General features: G+C 50.1%; 4 protein-coding genes and 1 non-coding gene across 5 annotated transcripts; 4 read left to right on the top strand and 1 right to left on the bottom strand.

Moving 5' to 3' along the window:
* The first annotated feature begins 603 nt into the window (after positions 1 to 603).
* BDW74DRAFT_104746 (uncharacterized protein) lies at positions 604 to 2,512 on the top strand. The gene has a single exon (XM_073721592.1). It carries the CDS (start codon positions 648 to 650, stop codon positions 2,283 to 2,285), a length of 1,638 nt encoding a protein of 545 aa, XP_073578720.1. The 5' UTR covers positions 604 to 647; the 3' UTR covers positions 2,286 to 2,512.
* A 210-nt stretch (positions 2,513 to 2,722) lies between these two features.
* Positions 2,723 to 6,552, bottom strand: BDW74DRAFT_183131 (serine protease; the record flags this gene model as incomplete). The annotated part of the gene is made up of 4 exons (XM_073730439.1): positions 2,723 to 3,318; positions 4,769 to 4,865; positions 4,909 to 4,974; positions 5,041 to 6,552. The coding sequence occupies 4 exons, from the start codon at positions 6,550 to 6,552 to the stop codon at positions 2,723 to 2,725; spliced, it is 2,271 nt and encodes a 756-aa protein (XP_073578719.1).
* A 635-nt stretch (positions 6,553 to 7,187) lies between these two features.
* BDW74DRAFT_162482 (uncharacterized protein) lies at positions 7,188 to 8,811 on the top strand. The gene has a single exon (XM_073725964.1). The coding sequence runs from the start codon at positions 7,290 to 7,292 to the stop codon at positions 8,577 to 8,579; it is 1,290 nt and encodes a 429-aa protein (XP_073578718.1). The 5' UTR covers positions 7,188 to 7,289; the 3' UTR covers positions 8,580 to 8,811.
* A 1,865-nt stretch (positions 8,812 to 10,676) lies between these two features.
* BDW74DRAFT_162480 (uncharacterized protein) lies at positions 10,677 to 14,391 on the top strand. The gene is made up of 10 exons (XM_073725963.1): positions 10,677 to 10,875; positions 10,936 to 11,260; positions 11,314 to 11,969; positions 12,022 to 12,123; positions 12,165 to 12,391; positions 12,440 to 12,473; positions 12,518 to 12,711; positions 12,775 to 13,606; positions 13,660 to 14,008; positions 14,072 to 14,391. The coding sequence occupies exons 1-10, from the start codon at positions 10,757 to 10,759 to the stop codon at positions 14,222 to 14,224; spliced, it is 2,991 nt and encodes a 996-aa protein (XP_073578717.1). The 5' UTR covers positions 10,677 to 10,756; the 3' UTR covers positions 14,225 to 14,391.
* Positions 14,392 to 19,157: 4,766 nt separating this feature from the next.
* On the top strand, positions 19,158 to 19,228 carry BDW74DRAFT_t203. Its single transcript has one exon. It is a non-coding gene; the product is annotated as a tRNA-Gly (tRNA).
* Positions 19,229 to 19,632: the final 404 nt, after the last annotated feature.

Raw genomic sequence — 19,632 nt, 5'->3', positions numbered from 1 at the left:
GCAGGGCCAGTGCCCCTACCAAGTTTTATACTTGCGACTTGCCTAATCACGGTAGTGATTTAGCATCTAGAAGAACTATTATTCTACCTACCGTCACACGGGCCATAAGCATGCAGAGTCTCGGTCATTATAATTACAGCGCCCATGGAGCATAGTCTGCGGCCCTCCGCTCTCCGCTCCTGACACTGAAATTGAAGCTTGAGCCATTTCATAAAAAGTGTACGATATAGCCCTAGGAGTTGTTTTTGAGCAAACGGAGTAGACTCTAAGGGAATGGTTATCCGCTAGAACTGAAAATTATGTAAGTATAAGGCCCATTGCACCGGGCAATGTATACTTCGTGGTCGAAAACTTCACTTTGATGTATGTATGAGGGTATTTAGCAGTCACTGCAGTAATTAACTGCTACCCTGAGCAAGACTGTTAAAGAAGAATATATGTACAGATTTGCATCGAGCTGAATGCTTTAGCCTGCCCTGTATTTGTAACGCAGGCATTCGGACCGGACTACCCAAAGCAGCCTAGCGGCCTGTCAACGTAGACGGCCCAGTATGACATCACAGACCACCGACCAAGATCTGGACCTCTGGGCCTCTGGGAAACATTCTCCTCCCAAGACTAACCTAGGTCCTCCTAGGTATCACACAATGCCATCACTCTCCAGCGAGCTCCCCCCCTACACAGGGCCGTACCGCGTCGGCGCCGTCGACATCGAAGCCCCCTGCGACGGCCGGATCGTCCACGCAGCGACACACCTCGAAGACGGCCAAGCCGCATTCAAGCTCGACACCGTCCTCTTCACCCTCTACTACCCAGCATCCTCCGACGCGGTCCCCACGAAACCCCGACACAGATGGCTTATCGAGCCGATCCGCGTGCGCGGCGAGGGCTTTGCGCGGTTCGCGAATATCTCGAATTGGTTTACGGATCGGGTCTTTGCGTTCGTGCTCTGGGCTATGGCTGGGAGCGTGCGAATCCCCGCGGATGTCGATATTCCAATACGGGACCCGAGTACGACGGATAAACTGGGTGAGCCGAAGGCCAACAGCGAGCATAAATATCCGGTTGTCGTGTTTAGCCATGGGATGGCGGCGAGTCGGACAGATTACACGCAGCTTTGTGGCGAGCTGGCGTCGCGCGGGTATATCGTTGCGGCGCTGGAGCATCGCGATGGGAGCGGGCCGGGTAGTGTGGTACGGCGGGGTGGGGGGCGTAAAGGGACGGTGTTATCGACGGACCCTGGTGCGCGAGAGAGGGAGAGGGATTGGGGGAGGCCTGGGGCGCGCCGATTGCGGAGTGTGCTGCATTTCGCGACGAAGCATTTGAGCCACGAGCCGCCGCTTGATAACGAGGGGTTGCAACGGGCGCAGATTGCGTTTCGGCAGGCGGAGATGGAGGAGACGGTGCGCGTGCTGCGGATGCTGAATAATGGGGATGGCGAGTCGGTGTTTCGGCATAATGCGCGCCGCGAGGGGGCGCATCTGCCGGGTTGGAAGGGGAGGCTGGATGTTGAACGGGTGATTTTGGCGGGCCATTCGTATGGAGCGACGGGCGTGCTGGGCTCGTGCCGTTCCGCTGCGGATATGAGTCAGGCTCTACCTATACCCCTTGCAGGTTGCATTGCGCTAGACCCGGGGAAAGCCAGCGGTCCGCTGAATGATGATATTGGTGTACCGCTGCTCGTCATTCACTCGCACAGTTGGAGCAGGAAGATCAGTGTCTTCATGGGCAGGCCTCATTTCGACGTCGTCCGGGATCTCGTACAGAAGTGTCTTGATCGGACAGGAGCCGCCTGGTTTATGACAAGTATCGGCACAAGCCACGCAAGCTGCACAGATGCCCCAGTTCTCCAACCACTACTCCTCGGCTGGGCAACCGGCGCAGCGGTCGACGCGCGTGAGGGTGTGCTCTCGTACGTCCGCCGGATAAGAGAGTTCATCGACTTTGTCCTCACCGGTGAGCGCCAGGGCCTATTAGACCAGGAAATGACCCACGAAGCGTATCAGGAGGATGCTCTTGTCCCCTGGACGCAGGTCTATGGACCGCGCGATTGGACGCGCGACTGGCAGATCCATGTTGCGCCGAAGGTGCAGGTTGAAAGTGACTCTGCGAGGATGAAGAGGAAGCTTGGGTCTGATGGGGAGGGTGATGGTCAAACCCTAGGCGTGGGTGAGGGCGGGAATGAGTCGAGCGAGGGTATTGAGTCTGGTGAGACATTGGTGGGTTCCGGTGCACAGGTTGATGGCGATGCGTCGAGTACAATGGTGTCCGTGGAGCAAAAGTAGATAAAAGAGTGGTTGTCTTGTATATCATTACCCTGGCCATGTTGATATTAGCCTGATTTCGTCTTCTAGTGGCTTGTGTTTAGATTGCTTTGGTTGCTCGCGACACTCTTGTATATACCATAGTCTGCAGAAATACCCCTGTTATGTGTGCTCTGTGAAACGCTCCACCCGCATAAAGGTAGGTATGGTATATCGTGAGAGAATCGATTCATTGATTCTCCATTCCACTAGAAGTTGTTCCGGCTGATTCAATGCGCGTCTAGTACATCGATAGCTATGGAATATCCCGAACTGACACAAAAAGCATACCTAGTCCTACAACCCAGCCTCCTGCACAATCCACCCCTAAAACGAAGCCACCCTCGTACAAACACTCGGATACTCAGGTCTCGCGCATCCAATCCCCCACGAGACAATCCCAGCAAGAGTCCCGCTCATCACCACAGGCCCTCCACTATCACCCCAGCACAGAACATACTCCCCGTAACAGCCAACCCACCCCATTCCTTGTACACAGCCTCGCAATCCGTCTGATCAATAATATTAACAGTAACAGCCCGCAGTGTGTCCGAGAGACTCCCGCCCTGCTTCGTATCCCCCCCCCGAGAAACGCACTTCGTCGCCTGTAGCTGGAAACCCCGGTTCTGACCCATCCCCATCTCCATCCCCACCCTTAGCTCCCTGCACCACCGGTAGCGCAACAGCCTGCATTCCATCCCCAACGCCAGATCCCGGCCCAGCGTCACAACCGCAATATCATTGCCGTAGATCTTCGGCTGCCCATACAGCGGGTGAATCATGGCCCTCGAAATATTGACCAGGTCCCCGCCAGCCAACCAGGAAGATGATCCGGCGCGCACGGCGTACACGCTATCTGGTGAGCCGTCGGCGCAGTGCGCTGCTGTGAGGATTTTGTTATGGGCGATAATGCTCCCGCCGCAGGCGAAGGTGTTGTAGACGAGGAGGGTGGCTTGGTACGGGTGGGATTTGATGGGGGCTTCGCTGCCGCCGATTACTCTGGGAGATGCTAGGGCTGTTTGGATTTGCGTGTGGATTTGGGTTTGGAGGGAGCGGGAGGGGGAGGCGGAGGAGGGAGGTGGAGGTCTTCATTTTAGGATGGGGGTTTATTTTATGAGGTGAAGGCGAAGGCTCTTGGAGGGAATTGGAAGGTAGGTAGGTATGGTAGGTATTCTTGTGCAGTTATCTATTGAGATATTGGTACTTACTGCTGTGCTATTGGCCGGAATAGTAAAGCGCAACGCATTTTTGTCCACTTGGCCAAGGTACGTGCAGACATTTGGGTAGAGTTCGTCGTAGTGCATGTGGGTGAGGTAGAGGTAGAAGGTACCTAGGCAGGAGGAGCATGGTTGAGATCTTTAGAGAGAAATCTCGATTGCCCGTTAGCCAGGAACGTTGTCTAAATCGATGCTTTCCAGGCGACAATGGAATGTAGAATCAATCAGGCAATGGGGTGTTTGTTTGAGACATGTAAATTGGGCAGTAAAATCATATCTCCAAGCGATCCCGTTGTTCTGGTGGAGGTTCATCGCGCTCTGGCCGGTTCTCTTGATCACCAGTGCCGTGGAGCTGGCCAGGAAGGCCGTAAGTGTGGCGATGGTGAAGCGCATATTGGAGTTGTTGAATGAGGGGGATAATGAGAAGGGTGAGAGGGTCAAGTAAAGATGGTTTGCAGAGTTGTGATTGCTCTGGGAGGAGAAACAATGGCCTACTTATGTAGAGCGAGTAGCCTCCATCTGCAAGATTTATTATACCTACTCCAGTAGTATTAAATGCACTGTTAATTCTTGGCACTTAACAGAGTCTCGGAATCTTTAAACCATTATTGCTTTATTAGAAATGTAACCAGTTAGTCCGTGGACTGTAATAAGACTCAGGTCAGTATAAGTCTCAAGTTTCAGCTATGCGCGCCACGCACATACTATAGGTTCTGATCAGAATACCTTGGGGAATGTATTGTGGCTTCTTGTCAGGAGAATGGAATCCATGGATGTCTGGTGAAGGGTTCTTGTACCTAGATCTGAGACCACAGTTTCACCACTTTCACTCCCCGTGACTGGTCACCCAGCAACCTATCTGGACAGATGAATCACAACTTGTCTGGCCCTGCTAGCCGCTTTGACAGTACTTAGGTACCTGTTCATGGCCTGAGCGTAAAATATCTGGTCCCGAGTCCTTGGTCTGTTCGCAGAATACAAGGTTGAGAATTGTATAAGGATCTTATTATATTTTTCATACAGCAGTATAGTTTCTATAGAAGTGACTACGTAGACTATTATTGATAAAATATCTCATGGTCTTACCCCGAGGACTCCATACCTCAAAGTGCTCGTTATCCTAGTTGAGATATATGGTAGTTTCGACCCAAGACCTCGAATTATTCTTGTTTGCTGGCTTCAGGTACGGTCAATCCCTGTTCAGCACACTATCTCCGAGCTCGGTCGGAGGACTAGCCGACTGGGTACCATCTCTGCTTTCACGGAGTCGGCGGGTGTGGGCGAAGATTTCATCCTGGAGGTCTTCGTCAACCCATCTCATGATGATCAGGAATTCAGCGTCGTCCTAGAATAATTAGCCTTGCTTACGGATTCAAGTAGATTAGTACCTCGCTCCATTTCCAAGGAAGCCGGAACGCGTCCAGTGTCTCTGGTAACAAATACTTGTGGTTAACCTGCAACGTCGTCAAATTACCATAGTACTTGGGCGAGTGTTCTACAGTACAATTAGAGAGACATACCTTAATCCACGCGGTTTTCTTGTCGGCTGTTTCACCGATATCTGCATCGGTTTCCTCGTCTGTCAACCCATTGTCTGATTCTGACTCCGGCTTGGTTCTTGACTTTGCAAGTTGTCTTTCGAGCCGGTCAATTTCGCGCCTCTGTTCCTCCAACACTTCATCCGTCAACTCCTCATCCAGAGAAAGGTTGATGACCGGATCCGACTTTCGAGCGGACTCTGTCGAGTCTGGTAGCGATGAGGTCTCACCGAATAGCTCTGGATTGCTTGATAATTCTAGGAGCTCCGATTGAGATTTGCGATCGTCCCCATCCTCATCCTCACTCTCTTCCTCGTCTTCAGTTGTCCGAGGAAGAACAAAAAGGGCCAGCTCTTCAAGGTGACGACCGACATGTCTTTCGAATGTGTTGCTATGCAGTGACTCTTCTTTGCACAGCGGGCATTCGTAGGTTGTGGTTGTGTCTTCCGAAGACAAATGCGTGGCGTGAACATGGCGGTACCAGCTCTTTCGACTATCATATAACTTGCTCCCAGTGGAACAATCGGGGAAGATGCAAATATAAGGTGAGAGATCCTTAAAGATATGCCGTGCCCAGGCCCGTCGATCTTTAATGGTGATAATAAAGTAACAATAGGGGCATTCGAAGGGCCTCTCTGAAGCCCCGTCCTTTGGCATTGCGGGTATTCCCAGTTTCTCATGTCCGGTCAACAAGCTCCCCGCATACGAAGTGAATAAAGCACCGGCCTCGCTATTGAGGTCGTCTGGTGCCAGGCCTTGTGTTTCTTCTCTGTGGAAGGAAGTCGCGATAGTCTCTGAGAGTTTGATTGTGTTGTCTCCGTCGCTTGTATTCAGCCCCTGACCAAGCTTCAGATGATGCCTTTCTCGATACTTTAGAATCGCTTTCTGTTTTGCCATCGCAGAGCTGATGCGATCGATGACGGGTACTTCTGCCTGAGCGTACTTATGCGACACATGCTGGTGGAAAAAGAACTCGAAAGGTTTCCCATCAATCTTTTCGGTTCCAATGAGACGATCATGGTGAGTCGGCCGGCGGATCGTCATGGAAATGTCGAAAAGCTGAGATATCTTGTTGACGAGGCTCTGGTAAGCGTCTTGCAGTTCGGTCCGTCCACTTGATGGATTCCCCAAGTCCAGTTCCAGTTCAGCACAGAGACTTTGCATCTCCAGCTCCTCATCAAGTGAGGTTTCCCCTGGCTCGGAACTTCCCAACAAAATGTTCTCTATGTCCTCGAGGAGTGTCTTCGTTGCTTCGAGGACTTTGATGGTCTGAAGCCGGATATGCGAAGAATCCCTCAGGCGATAATCCAACGATGACTGGCCCTTTTGGTGGGCACCGATATTGGCAGCCCAGACTCGCAATCGCCCGAGCTCATCTTTCCAGGCTTGAAGCGGGATCTCGGTCAGATCGCGAATTTGGGCAAGAGCATCCAGCGAAAATAACTTGGCAAACTGCTTAAGACAGCTGTGGAGCAGTTCTGAGATGGTTGGCATCCTTTGGGTGGCTGAAAGGCGATTGAACAGAAGAAACCCATGGAAATAGAGGAAGCTTGATCATCGAATTCTAGATAGCAGTAAGAGGATATCATCCAGCCTTGTTGGTGTTTGTGCGCTGATTGGCCTCGATAGCGATCAGGTCGCACAGCTGCGGGGTCATCCAGGATGAGGCTGACGAGCAATTCGCACTTTTCTCTCTGACCATCTTTCCAGGATCACAATGTCAGGCTTTGAAAGTGCAGGACTCGCCCTTGCTCTTTTTCCCTTGCTTGTCAATCAGCTCGACAATTATGTCCGGGGTATTGAGAAGATCAGACTGCTGAGGCGCTACAAGAATACGCTGGCAGATATCGCTCTCGAGCTGGGCACTCAGCACATGGTCTTCCTCAATACACTAGAACAAGCGTTGGATGGTGTTGTGGACGACGATACACAGGTGCGCGATCTCATCAATGAGCCTGGCGGGAAACCATGGAAAGAGCCTCTGCTACAGGAAAAACTCCAGATTAAACTTGGACGGAATTATGTTTATTTCGATGAAAATATGGCAAGTCTTCATGCGATACTCGTGAGACTGGCAAGAAAACTTGACCTGAATGACACAAAAGGAGCGGCGCAGGCAAGTCACGCCTTCATCGCAATTTATTTAGGTATCAAGGAAGGCGGCTTCTGACCCCTGAGTGAGATAGATTCCGACCCCCTCGAACAAAGACCTTGTCTTGTTCCTGAAAGTGATGTCCAAAGCTGTTTATGACGATCTCCTTCAGAAAATCAGAGACACCAACGAGGCCCTCAAAACGCTGATCGAACAATCCGCTCAGCTCGAGATCAGCCGTGAAAAGCGCAGCCCTTGGAGGAAACTGTTGCCAAGATTGCGAGAAGCACGAAGGAACGCCGAGGGCTTGTATCGAGCGATTGTTCATGGGTCATACTGGAGCTGTCAGTGTCGGGATAGCCACAGTGCCCACCTCCACCTTGAGTCAAACCCTCTGGCGGATAGTGTGAAGAGCAACAAACAATCCAGCTTCTGGATAACATTCTCAAACAGCCGCACTCTGGGAAGCGAAAAGTGGACGTGGACCGATGTTGAATTTGAGCCGTGCGAGCTGGAGGCCAACCAAGTCTGCTCGGTAATGCACGTGGAAGAGACTACGGCCTCTTTGAAAAAACTTCAGATTTCGCAAAGCCAAAGGGTCCGATTTAATATACCTAGAGTCACGGACAAAGGGAGAAACCAGACTTCGAATCTGCCCCCAATTGAAAACATCTGCTCCATGCTCTCTCACAGTGAAAAGCAGCCCCTCAAACAAGGAACGCTGGGATTCATCGTCTGCGAACCAGGGTCCACAAAACGGTACAACCTGCACTTGATCAAGTGCCATTCCCAGGCCGTACCGCTGCAGACTCTTCAGCAGGCTTTGCCGAGAAGTAGTCGACGCGACCGGCTATATATTGCCGCTGGGCTCGCCCGTGGAGTCGTCCAGTACCATGGCAACTGGTTGAAAGCGCATTGGGATAGCTCCGACATTCATCTCATGGCCAATGACGACGACGGTGGGTACCTCACGTCAGAAATTGTGTACCTCTCCTGGTCACTGAAGATGCAGCAAGCGGAGATATCACCTGGCGATCGAGATGAGCATCCATCCACAGGCAGATCACCCTTAATCCGCAACCAGATCCTCTTCCCGCTGGCCTTAGCACTGACTGAACTCTCCATCGGGAAATCCATTGCATCTCTTCGACAGCCTCGGGACGAGCAGGGTAATAATAACGATGAGAACTCAATAAGATTCAACACGGCATGCCGACTTCTTCAGAATGTCTACCGGGAAAGCGGATCGAACTATGGAGATGCAGTTCATAGCTGTCTTTTTTGGCCGGGGGCAGAACCAAGGTCAGGAATAAACACCCTCTGCTTCGAGGATGAAAAGTTCGAGGGCAAAGTGTTTAGTACGGGGGTGACTCCGCTGCTCAGGGATTTGGCACACTTTGATGATTTGGGGGCTGCATTGGCCTATTGACCGCTACAAAGCTGAAGCCTGAAGCGGAATGCTGATAATGGTTCTATTTGTACGAGTCAGAGATCAACTTGGTATACTTTGTGCCGCTATCTGGCACGACTTTGCGACTTATAAGGCATCATTAGTAAGCGCAGCTTTTGGAAGGACTTATATAACTTCTATATGTTCTAGATTCACTAGATACTGTTGTATCTATATCAGCTGGGTAGACCTCTGAGTTTGCGGGTACTCACTGCGTATTCATTCCTGGTAATATACCTAATTAGCGACATATGCGGTGTGTCTCCGCAAGCTAAAAGAAGGCTAATCGTCTACGCATTCGCATTTGATTCGAGATTACAGGTGTGGCTGGCCCGGCACCTGACTGCCAGTGTACTCCCTCATCTATGAGACGGCGCGAACCTTACCCATTAATTAGGCGCGGGATCCTGCCCGCTGCACTGCATTTCTAGGCTCTGCGGCTGAGTAGCCATAGAGGCTGCTTAGGCTGGGTTCCATACCATATTGCATTCAAGGGCGTCGCCGAGATCTAATTACATTAAAGGCCATGGCCATGGCTGGGGGCAATCCTGGAAGTGTGTGTGCTAGCACTTGTATGAAATTATTGCTTCACCAACCGCTTTGGCTCTTAGAACAATGCTACCTAGTAAGGTAAAGAATAGAACTATCATGGCCATGCACCCCCTACACTTCTATACCTATGCTACTAAGAGCCTGGAAAGGCGGGGCTATCGGTCTCCAAAGAATAAACAGCCTTCGCTGTGCGGAGTAAAGGGTTCTACCTCTACATTTTTCCTCTACCTACTCCGCACTGCGATCCCGACTCTCGGGGGGAATTCTCATGCAGAGATACCATACATAGGATATTCTCTGCAAAGAGTCGGGTGTGAACATTGTTCTGGATAAACGGGCTACGAGTCGGCGACATATATATGCGCTTGTAAAACCAACTTGAAACCTCTGCTGCTTTCTCTGGGCATCCGGGATACGGTAGGTTCCTGCCTAAAGGCTACCGGATGGGAATATGCACGTACGCTTCAGCTGGAGCCAGTTCAACTTTGATCACCCAGAGAGTGAGGGAGTGGTGGGCGACAGGGAGATTTTATAGTAATGCGGGTCTGCACTGCACATTTAAAGTGCTGGGGAGGCTGTCTAGTTTGCTGCCTACCTAAGGTACCGTATATGCATGTAAGCTGCAGACTCAGCTCTGCAGGTATCAGCCAATGACTGGCGGGTCTGCACTGCATGGCTTGGTGGTACTGCATGCTTAGGTTGCATCAGGATGTACCTCTCGAGCACGCACAAATTCTAGACTTCTTTTTTCATACCGTCACCAGCTGTTGTAGGTCGGTCTCGAGGTCCAGTCTAGCCTCTAATTGGAGGGCGGTTTTTAGAGGCTCTAGAGCATTTTCTATGCGCTCTGAAGTTTGTGCTGCGCTAGGAAGGAAAGCTCTCTGTACCGGCGTACTGGGCTCCAGCTGTGCATGGCTCCTGCCTGATCCAGCGTTTCTTGTTCCCGGCTAGCTGTTACTTCTGTTGGTGTAGGGTACTGACTTTAGGCCCGGAGGAGTCGTGTCTCAATGGCCGGGAGGGGTTTTTGCGCCGTCCGCCTGTTACTACGTTTTGGTTGATGGTGGGTATGTTAGAGAGAATAGTTAATTTTATGTAGGATCGTAGGCGGCAGAGCTCTGACGGCACAAGTTTCGGGGCTTGCACTGCGTTTTAGGGCACGGTGTGGGGGAGAAGCTCTGTCAGTGGAATCTTAAGCTTTATTTATTTTTATGATATTTTATTCCTCAATTAGTCTGTAAACCTAAAAATACTACTTAAAGGTTATATTATAACTTATTTTCAATAGTCTCCAATGTTGATTCTGACATCATTCCAGAAGGTATCCACCTCTCGTCCGGCACACTGCAATCAAATAGGGCTGACAACACTGCATTTTTAGTGTCTACGACAGGCTGATGAGATTCTCTAGCTGGATTAGATAAGCCTGCAGAGGACGGTGTCAGCCTTGGCCGGGTCAGCCTTGTGAGTCTAGCTCAGCCTCAGTCGCACCTGAGCCTCGTCCTCTCAATGATGAGGGGTTTCTCACCTCATTCCTCAGAATGGATTCTGTCGATTGAATATTAATCCTTTGGTTGATAATTAAGGAGAGGGGGTGCAGAGCCGCCATGTCTCTAAAGCGTCTTTTGAACCCGGCGGGGACGGACGAGCAAGGAGATAACGATGGAAATCTATGGCATGATGATGACGCTCGTGTTCGCCCCCGGCTCGATGGGCCTGAGCAGTGGTAGATTCTCAATACACCTATATTCTGTGTAGTATATAATGGCAATGCTAACAAACCCAGGCCGACAGATACAACATACGCCACCAATCCATTTTCTTATGCCGGGAACATGCCCTTCGATAATGTCTTCGATAACCGAGACATGATGTTTGTCGATCATTTCGCGCCTTCGTCTTCTGCAAACATCGATCCTGCCTTTTATGAGCAAACATCGTTCCTGCCCCTGCCGGAGGACAATGCAGCGGCTTTCAGTGGGACATCGTACGCGACAACGCCTGTGGAATTCACTGATGAGCAACCCCCAGCTGAGAGCTCTAACTCAGGTCTCCATATGAGAGACGCTGATGCACCGGCCCCGGACGAGGTACAGATCTGCTATGGGATGGTCAGCGCCTCGAACCCTTTTGATGAAAATTCCTAACGCAACCATCTGGGCAGATCGTCCGCGAGCAAGTCCGTCTCCTAGGAAAAGGCACCGATCTACAAGAAAAGATCTCTCAACTGCGCGAGACCAACCCCTCTCAAAGTACGCATACATTCAGAATTCAACGCTCGAATGAGAACCGCGAGCTCTTCCTTTCTTTTCCAGACGGGTCGAGTTTCGGCCATTTATCTGAGAAAATGGTCAAAGCCCTCGATGGCCTTTACGATCTACCAGGCTTTGGACTGGATGCCCTCACGCAGCTTAACGAGGTCATTGAGGCTGTGAAAAGAGCTGCCAAGGCAAAGGACGCGAAATTCCGGGTCAATATTAATGTCTATGGTCTTGAGAGCGACAGGGATAAAGTCGGTCGGGAACTTTCGAGGTCCAGCTTGTTTTTGCAGGTGCCGGATATGGTGAGATCGGGGATTAGGTATGATAATCCACATATGCTAAAGCTAGATGGAATGGAGGACAGCGAGACTGAGGAGGAGGAAGGAGTTGTTGAGGTCGAGGCTGAGCAAGAAGAGGAAGTGGAAGTGGAAGTTTTAATCCCGCCCGAGCGAGATAGAGACTTTGAGGAAACAATGGCCGAAGTCCTTCAGTCCTTGAGGCGCCAGGACGGATTGCATAGACTTGGAGGAGGGGAGAACTTGAATAGTGCTCTATACCCGTGAGTATCACCCATCACCCCTTGCTGGAAAGATCTTGTTAACCCCGTTCAGACACCAAGAGGAGGCCCTCGATTTTATGATGCAACGCGAGACCGGGGATATTTCGGATGAATACCGTCTATGGCAGCCAAAGATGGAGAACGGGGAGAAAATGTACGCCCCCCAAATATATTCAAGATATACTAACGGCATAGGTATTGTCATGTCATCACCAAGACCACGGAGCGCGAGCAACCAGACGAGAGTGGCGGCGGGATCCTCGCGGACGAGATGGGTATGGGCAAGTCACTTACCATGCTCGTTCTCATAGGGAAGACGATGCACGATGCCCGCGAGTGGGTTGGGTACCGCAAGAGGCTGGCGGACGCTGCTCTTTCTGAGAGTCCTTGTCGTGCCACCCTGGTCATTGTTCCTTCAAGAGGTGTTCTTCTCTCTGCCTCGATACTGTTCAACAAGCTAATACTAGCAGTGTTAATCAATGTCTGGACTAAAGAGATTGGAAAGTAAAACCCCTATCCAAGTAGCCTTGCGAAGCTAACACCGTCAGTCACCTCAAGGACAGCATGAAGATCTTGCTCTACCATGGCCGCTCTCGCAAAGAAGCCCTAGAGCACATCGATCAATTCGAGATTGTCATTACAACATACAACACTCTCGCGAAAGAGCACGACTCAAAGCTACTAGGACGAGGGAAGAGCCCACTACACGAGTTTATCTGGTATAGAGTTGTTCTAGATGAAGGTATAGCCATTCCTGTTATATGCCTCGCAGATCTATGAAAGCACTGACCGAATAATACTGCAGCCCACATGATCCGCCGCCGCGAAACCACCTTTCACAAAGCTGTCATCGATCTTCCTGCCAGAAGCCGTTGGTGTCTCACGGGGACGCCGATCCAAAACTCCCTCGGCGACTTGGCCTCACTGCTCGCATTTATCCAAGTCCAACCCTTCCACGACACACGCAATTTCCGGCACTGGATATCGGGCCCTTTTGAAGTACGCGAACGGAAACGATGGGCTATCCAACGACTCACGGCTCTCCTTGAAGCGATTTGCCTCAGAAGGACAATTGGACGCGTCAACCTTCCCCAGCCATATGAGGAGACGCGGACTGTACAGTTCAGTCCGGAAGAACGGGTCCAGTATGAGCGGACCAAGGCGGATATGCTCCGGTATGCGGTGACACAGGTAGGCGACTACAGGGAGAAGACACCGGCGTTTGGCATGTTTCAGATCTTCCTGCAGCTGCGCAGTTTCTGTAACCATGGAACGTATCAGCCTAGGTTCAGCTGGGCGAAGCGGAACTTCCTCGATGAAGAGGTGGATGCTGTGCGCTCGCTGACTCGCAACAGCTGGGATCGTTGTCTAGGGTGCCGTCAGCCCTTGCCGGTTGTTTCAAGGGAAAGAAGACTGCAGTATATTGAGAAGTGCGGGCATGTTTTCTGCGAGGAGTGTTCTGCGGGCAGTGTACAGCGCGCAGATGGGAGATTCCACTGCCCATTATGCCAGTCTCTGAGACGCCCAGAGTCGGATAATGCCCATGCTCAGGATAACTACCTCCTGTCAGAAGGGTACTCGTCGAAGATGCAGACCCTCATCACCGATGTGCAGCGAAATCTGGACTCCACACAAAGGTATCCCCATCCCAATGAGTTTTTTAACTACTTGCGACTGACTAGAGCTGCAGTATAATCTTCACCTGCTGGACGCGCACCCTTGACCTCATAGCGCGCCACCTCCGCTCCGCGAAAATTCGCTTCCATCGCATTGACGGCAAGGCTCTCCCCTCGGAGCGGCAGCAAATCCTCGATCGCTTCGATGGTACACGGGAAAGAACGCACGACGTCCCTGTTCTGATAATGACCACTGGAACTGGAGCATTTGGTTTAAATCTCCAGTCTGTCAACAGAGTGTTCATTGTCGAGCCGCAGTGGAATCCAAGTGTGGAGAGTCAGGCTGTGGCCCGCGCTATTCGACTTGGACAGGAACAAAGGGTTACGGTTGTGAGGTATCGGGTGGAGGGGAGTATTGAGAAGGTCTGTTCTCCGCTAAACACTAATTGTAATAAAATTTGAACACGGGCTAATAAGTTTTTATAGGACATGTGCTCACAGCAAATGCATAAATTGACGCTGAGCAAGATGGACTTCAGCGAGGATCTGTTGAGGACCGCAAATCAGCAGGGGGAGGAAGACGAGGAGTTTGACCTTATGGCTGGGGAGGTATCCGAGGTTATGCCGGATATTACGTGATGATATCACGGGCATTATGTCTATAGCATATCGGTGTACGTGCTTGTTTAGTTGCAGAGCGCCATGTACCTGGATTACTTTTGACTTACAACTGCTTGCGCTCTCACTATATGCAAACGAGACTAAGGATATCATATCAGGTTATCCTGTTCATGCGTCATCTTCCAGAAAGGCTGCAATTGTGCTATCAGCTATACCTACCTAGGTAGGTACCTAGGCGTTAGCCTCCTGCGCCATCGCCGCCACCATTGACTTACCTAGAGCCCCAGACCCATTATCCGCCCAGACTATACATAGATCCTGTTAGGGCTCTATAGAGCACTGGGTACGCTCGAGGCATATATCCATCCACGTATCTGAGACAGGGCGGAAACAAGGGCTTCGCGGGTCACGTGGCCTCGTACCGTACGTACCTAGGTACATCTGCACCTATCCCTCGTCCCGTCGCCACTCCACTGCTGGGAAAGGTGAGTATAAAACCCAATAGGTGCAGTATTGTGACTGTGGGCTGTAGTTATATTCCAAGGCTGGCGAAAGCGATTGGTAGGAAGCCAAGAGCCGTGCCCTGCCCTGCGTGCTGAGTCTCAATTGTCTTACGTAGAAGTGGACATCTAAAGAAATGCTTGCGTCTACGGAATAGCTACCTTATATTGACAGACAATTACGTATTAGTGAAGTGCAGAGATCGATTTGACGAGCCTGCAATTCAGAATTGCGTAAGCTTGAAAAATACTTGTTACGGGCCGCCCGTTGAGTCTACCTAATCCGCGCCGGCAACGGCCGGGATTTGCGCTTCTCGTGTATACTCTAGTTGGGGTTGAGGGTGAGTTTGGTGGGGAGTATGCTCCATTCAGTCCCAGAGCCTGTAATTAGTCTACCTAATGATCATGAATTCATGATCTGATTCAATAGGCGTAGACAACTAACTAGTAGGTAATTAAGCTACCTAACCGTATTTAGTAGTCCGGAGCGCAACACTGCATTTTTGGACTCTAGAGCGGCTGCAGCGGGGGAGGGCGGTCTATGAGGCAAAGCCGCGAAGTTAAGCGAAGCCAATGCGGTAGTACCTAGCATGAACAGGGCGCCGCGCCAGGGTGCCTACGTATTCGCAGTAAGAAAGCTTAGGTACATCGGAGTGACACAGCAGCAGCGCCAAGAGTCCCCTGATCGCACTGCACTTTTAGACTTGCAGAGGGGTGGTCTGATGGGGACTCTTTTGTATACATACACCGGGGACACCGTGCACTTTACTAAGCTTGATACCTTTAGTTCGCTGTCTTTATCACGAGTACGGAAGCGCTGAGGCTCGTGGGCTTGGTGTGCACGGTATCTAGGTAAGGATTCAAGTGTTGAGGGCCCGGTGCTGTGTATTTTACGGACTTTATGTCGTGGTTTTGGCGGGGATGGAGGTCTCACATTCTAGAGTTCGAACCAACAAACGGCCGCCTCGTGGTGTTCAGTCTCCTCGAACGCGGCCCGTGGCCGCAGGCGCAACCCCTCCCAGAGCCTAAAAACGCAGTGCAGTCTCACTAAGCTAAGACGCGGTTTCATGTTAATCTTGGCGGCTTTGCGAGATATGCTCTAAACTGGTGGTGCGTCTGCGTCTGACCGCGGAAGCAGCGCCCCTGATTTCATGTGCCCATTGCCTCTTATTTTGAGTCCCGCCTGGAATACTTCAATGATTCGCCTTAGGGATTACTCTGTATAGCCCTAGGTTTGGTACTCTTTACGGTACGCGGTTACCGCAACGAGTATATGGTCTTACCTATGTTGTTAATGTTATCCGTCTCCAACATCCTGCATTAATCCAATGAACAGTGTAGATAGCTAGGCTGATTCTCCCAAACTAGGCACCTGACTCAGATCTAAGCCAAGATGACCACCCCCCGCGGAGCCTAAAAATGCAGTGCAAAACACAGCCCCCTCGCCCCCAGGATTCTATTCTAAAGATTTTTCGTTGAATCTACGGTGCTGCCTAGCGCATTCCCCACGGATAGATTAGGCGTCCAACTTCAACCCCTCTGCGACCCTAAAAATGCAGTACCAGGCACATCGCAAACGCCACAGCCTTGGCGCTTGGGTACGGAGTACGCTTTTACTGTTCCACATTATCCAGGTGCGCCTTGGTGCGGAGGACTCAAGTAGGGTTTTAGATATTGTGCCTCCTGCAAAGCCCATGAATGGACTACACTCGGCTCTATTCTCGGCCTAATTTCTTAACTCAGGTTTCTGTCTTGATAAAAAAAAGCCTTGATCGACCATGCTCCAAGACCAAACCGTAAGACAGGGGCTAGAGACTGACACCTAAGGCTTAAGTACCGAGGTAGGTAGGAGGGAAGAAGGGCTTGAAAACCGTGCCTGGACTGCATGTTTGGGATCTACGGGAATTTGGAAAATATGGATACTCGAATTAACAGGACGATGATGCTTGTGTACCTGGTGAGGCAGCGCTTGCACTGATTCCAAGGGCGCCGCCGCATTGAGGGTGGAGAATGAGAATATTCTGCACTTGCTTACTCCTTAGAGGAGCTTTGGGAACTTGTAGGGTAGTAAAGAAGTTTATATCTCGGAACTAGGGTAGGTACCTTGCTCAGTAACTTTAACCTGGAAGGTCTCCCGAGGCCTAGTATTGCCGAACCTCGAGTAACTGAGCTACGGTAGGTTTCAACCCCGGGTCAGACGAAAAAAATGTGCATGTGGAAAATCTGAGAAAGATAGAATAGTTAATGCTGATTCGAGCGCTCAATAGCCCGTTTTCGTTACATAGCACTGCAATTCTAGGGGACTCAGGGTGTTGGCATACATATAAGCGCTAGACTCCTCACCAAGGGATCGGCCTTAGCGGACCTGCCTGACACTACATGTACAGAGCCTGTACCGCATGAACTTGAATATTCAGGTTGTATACTACAATGGCTAGCATACACTCCAACATATGGATGGTCATGGTAGGATATAGGTAGGTGGGCTACATCTGTTCGCGTCCGAATATGCAGTTGTTGCTGGCTGTTATGTGTCAATGGTCTACTTGAGTCTTCGGGCAGTTGATCAATTTATGGTAGTATGGTAGTGTCGATTGTTTTGGTCGAGAAGTAAGCTTTAGCTGATACCAGGTATACTTATAACTCACTGCATTTTGCTACATTGTAAAGAGATGGAAAAGACATAGACACTCGTAAATCTCCGGCTGCTAATGTACAGATGTTACACCTGGCTTATATGATTGCTCATCCTGCATACTTTAGTGCAGCTCACAGACCAAGATGTTTAAGCAGCAGTATGGTTGTGTGCCTTTATGGCGGTATACTAGGTATATATGGTTTTTCTTTTTTTTGTTTTTTTTTCGCATGTACTGCATTTTAAGTCTCTGAGGGGGGTTGTGGCGCCCTATATGGTAGCCTTGACCGTCAGCCCAGGCTTAGCCCTGTGCATTAAGCAACCTCCATCAAGTTTAATCGCTCTGCGGTGGCAACCGGATTAAATTGCACTGCGCTCTTGGTCTTCAAGGATGGCTGGCGAGCGGCTCTACTCAAAGTCCATACCATCTCTCTCCCGAACTCCTTTCCAGGCTCGTTTCTCATGCCAATGCTAAACTGGAAGAAGATATATGTCTATCTAGTTGCAGCATACATAGTTTATTTTTCGTGATCTTCTGTCCATACTACAACCAAAATACGGTTCTGTACTTTTCCAGCGTTCAAACGGTGCTACGGTCGCTAGCATGTAAACTGTAACATGTACTGCCCGGCAAACTTGTAGACTGGCCTAAGTGTTTGGGAGAACCTCGAACTAAGAAGAGTGCATAGTGATAGGCAGTCAATCTTACAATAGAACAAACTGAACAGACTCGGGCAACAGGAATCCACAGGTGATTGGCTGGTAGGAACCGCGTATTCCTCCTTTCGTCTATGCACTGCAATTTTAGATGCTGGGGGTGGTTGATGACAGGCACTAAGGGTGAAGGGGCAGGGGTCCCATTGTTTGCACTGCATTTTTAGGTGTCGCGCGGTCTTGTGGGAGTTATTCAGCCACATTCGGGTCATTAAGGCTTCCAGGGTTTACACTGCAGGGCGTTGGCGGGGAACTACCATATATTACGAAATACTAGTTACTTCCGGGGCTATTTGCATTGAAACTCTTGGACTGGCAGTAATGTAGATAGAAATAACAGTTGCCTTGAGAGGAGTCTAGTCTAATGCCAAGATCATGGTTGTTTACAGTGACACTGACATGCGTTACGCTGCATTTTTAGAGTCCTTGAGGGATTAATGATGACGTACATGCCTTTAACAGGCTTACCAATGCCAGCAGGGCTGTGGTTGCTCTGTACAATAGATTTTTGTGGTTAAGGGATTGCATAATAACTTATATAAGCTCACCACCAGCATAACCGGCATTATGGGGTGTGTAAGGAATTTTTTTCGACGCACTGCATTTTTAGTGTTGTGGAGGCATTGCCATTGATGCATACCATACCGGGGCTCTGTGCGGACGGGCCTAGAGGTTACACTGCGTCTTTGCGCATATAGAGTACCAATATCTAAGCCCTTGCGGTGTTATTGTCTTATACATTTGAGGTTATCGCGGTATGTTAGTCAGGGTGGCCATATTGCTCGATATTTTGATATTGCAATGTTGGGCTTTGCAGTACCTAGGGCCGGGCAACGTACCCAACCTTAAGCTCTAATATATATATTTGAACAAAAACCAATAAAAACCCTGTAGCCAACTCAGGGGCTGTCATTTTGATAGGATTGGCAGAGCGTCCGACGATACAATTTATTAAATCAATGATATGACCATTGAGTCATCCTTAACTAGTTCCATATGCGCGATAGAATTGTGACTCGAGGTACCTAGGTAGATAATTTATTTAGTCTACATGGCGTATATTGAATATAGATACAAAAACAGAGCACTTTTTCAGCAAGAAGCATCATTGGTCTAGTGGTAGAATTCATCGTTGCCATCGATGAGGCCCGTGTTCGATTCACGGATGATGCATCGCATCTTCTTTTTGCTTTTTGCTCGCCTGTTGCTGCTGCTCCACCCTGTGGGCCTATCCGAGGTGCGCCGACTGCGATTGTGGCCTCGAAGCTAGCCCTAATATCTGAGTTCAGTGCCCATACAATATGGAGAGTCATTGCCATTGAACGAGAGTCAACTTTCATCGATCAAGACTGATTGATAATTTATTGTCACTTGTCCAACTCACAATGTGATACTTGCTCATCTGCACGAGGTCAGGATGCCTCGTTGTCAGAGGCTGGGTACTTTGGTGCTCTACAGCCCGCGCAGTCGACAAAGCCCGGCTGCCTATGGTAGTACCAGCAATTCCGACGAAAAGTCTAATCTTACACTGACCACCATAACTCAATTAAATGAAATCGCCCAGGAGCTTGGTGCTA

This window comes from Aspergillus multicolor (assembly GCF_047715735.1).
Source record: "Aspergillus multicolor strain CBS 133.54 unplaced genomic scaffold BDW74scaffold_42, whole genome shotgun sequence".
Lineage (NCBI taxonomy): Eukaryota > Fungi > Ascomycota > Eurotiomycetes > Eurotiales > Aspergillaceae > Aspergillus > Aspergillus multicolor.
The sequence above is the reverse complement of the archived record's forward strand: the minus strand, read 5'-3'. Positions and strand labels throughout refer to the sequence as shown.

What these genes read in the sequence shown, in the direction of transcription:
- BDW74DRAFT_104746 (XM_073721592.1), top strand. Translation starts at nt 648, where the DNA reads ATGCCATCACTCTCCAGCGAGCTCCCCCCCTACACAGGGCCGTACCGC.
- BDW74DRAFT_162482 (XM_073725964.1), top strand. Translation starts at nt 7,290, where the DNA reads ATGTCCAAAGCTGTTTATGACGATCTCCTTCAGAAAATCAGAGACACC.
- BDW74DRAFT_162480 (XM_073725963.1), top strand. Translation starts at nt 10,757, where the DNA reads ATGTCTCTAAAGCGTCTTTTGAACCCGGCGGGGACGGACGAGCAAGGA. An exon ending in TTGAATAGTGCTCTATACCC is followed by an intron (nt 11,970 to 12,021) that starts GTGAGTATCACC and finishes AACCCCGTTCAG; the next exon opens with ACACCAAGAGGAGGCCCTCG. An exon ending in TAGAGTTGTTCTAGATGAAG is followed by an intron (nt 12,712 to 12,774) that starts GTATAGCCATTC and finishes ATAATACTGCAG; the next exon opens with CCCACATGATCCGCCGCCGC.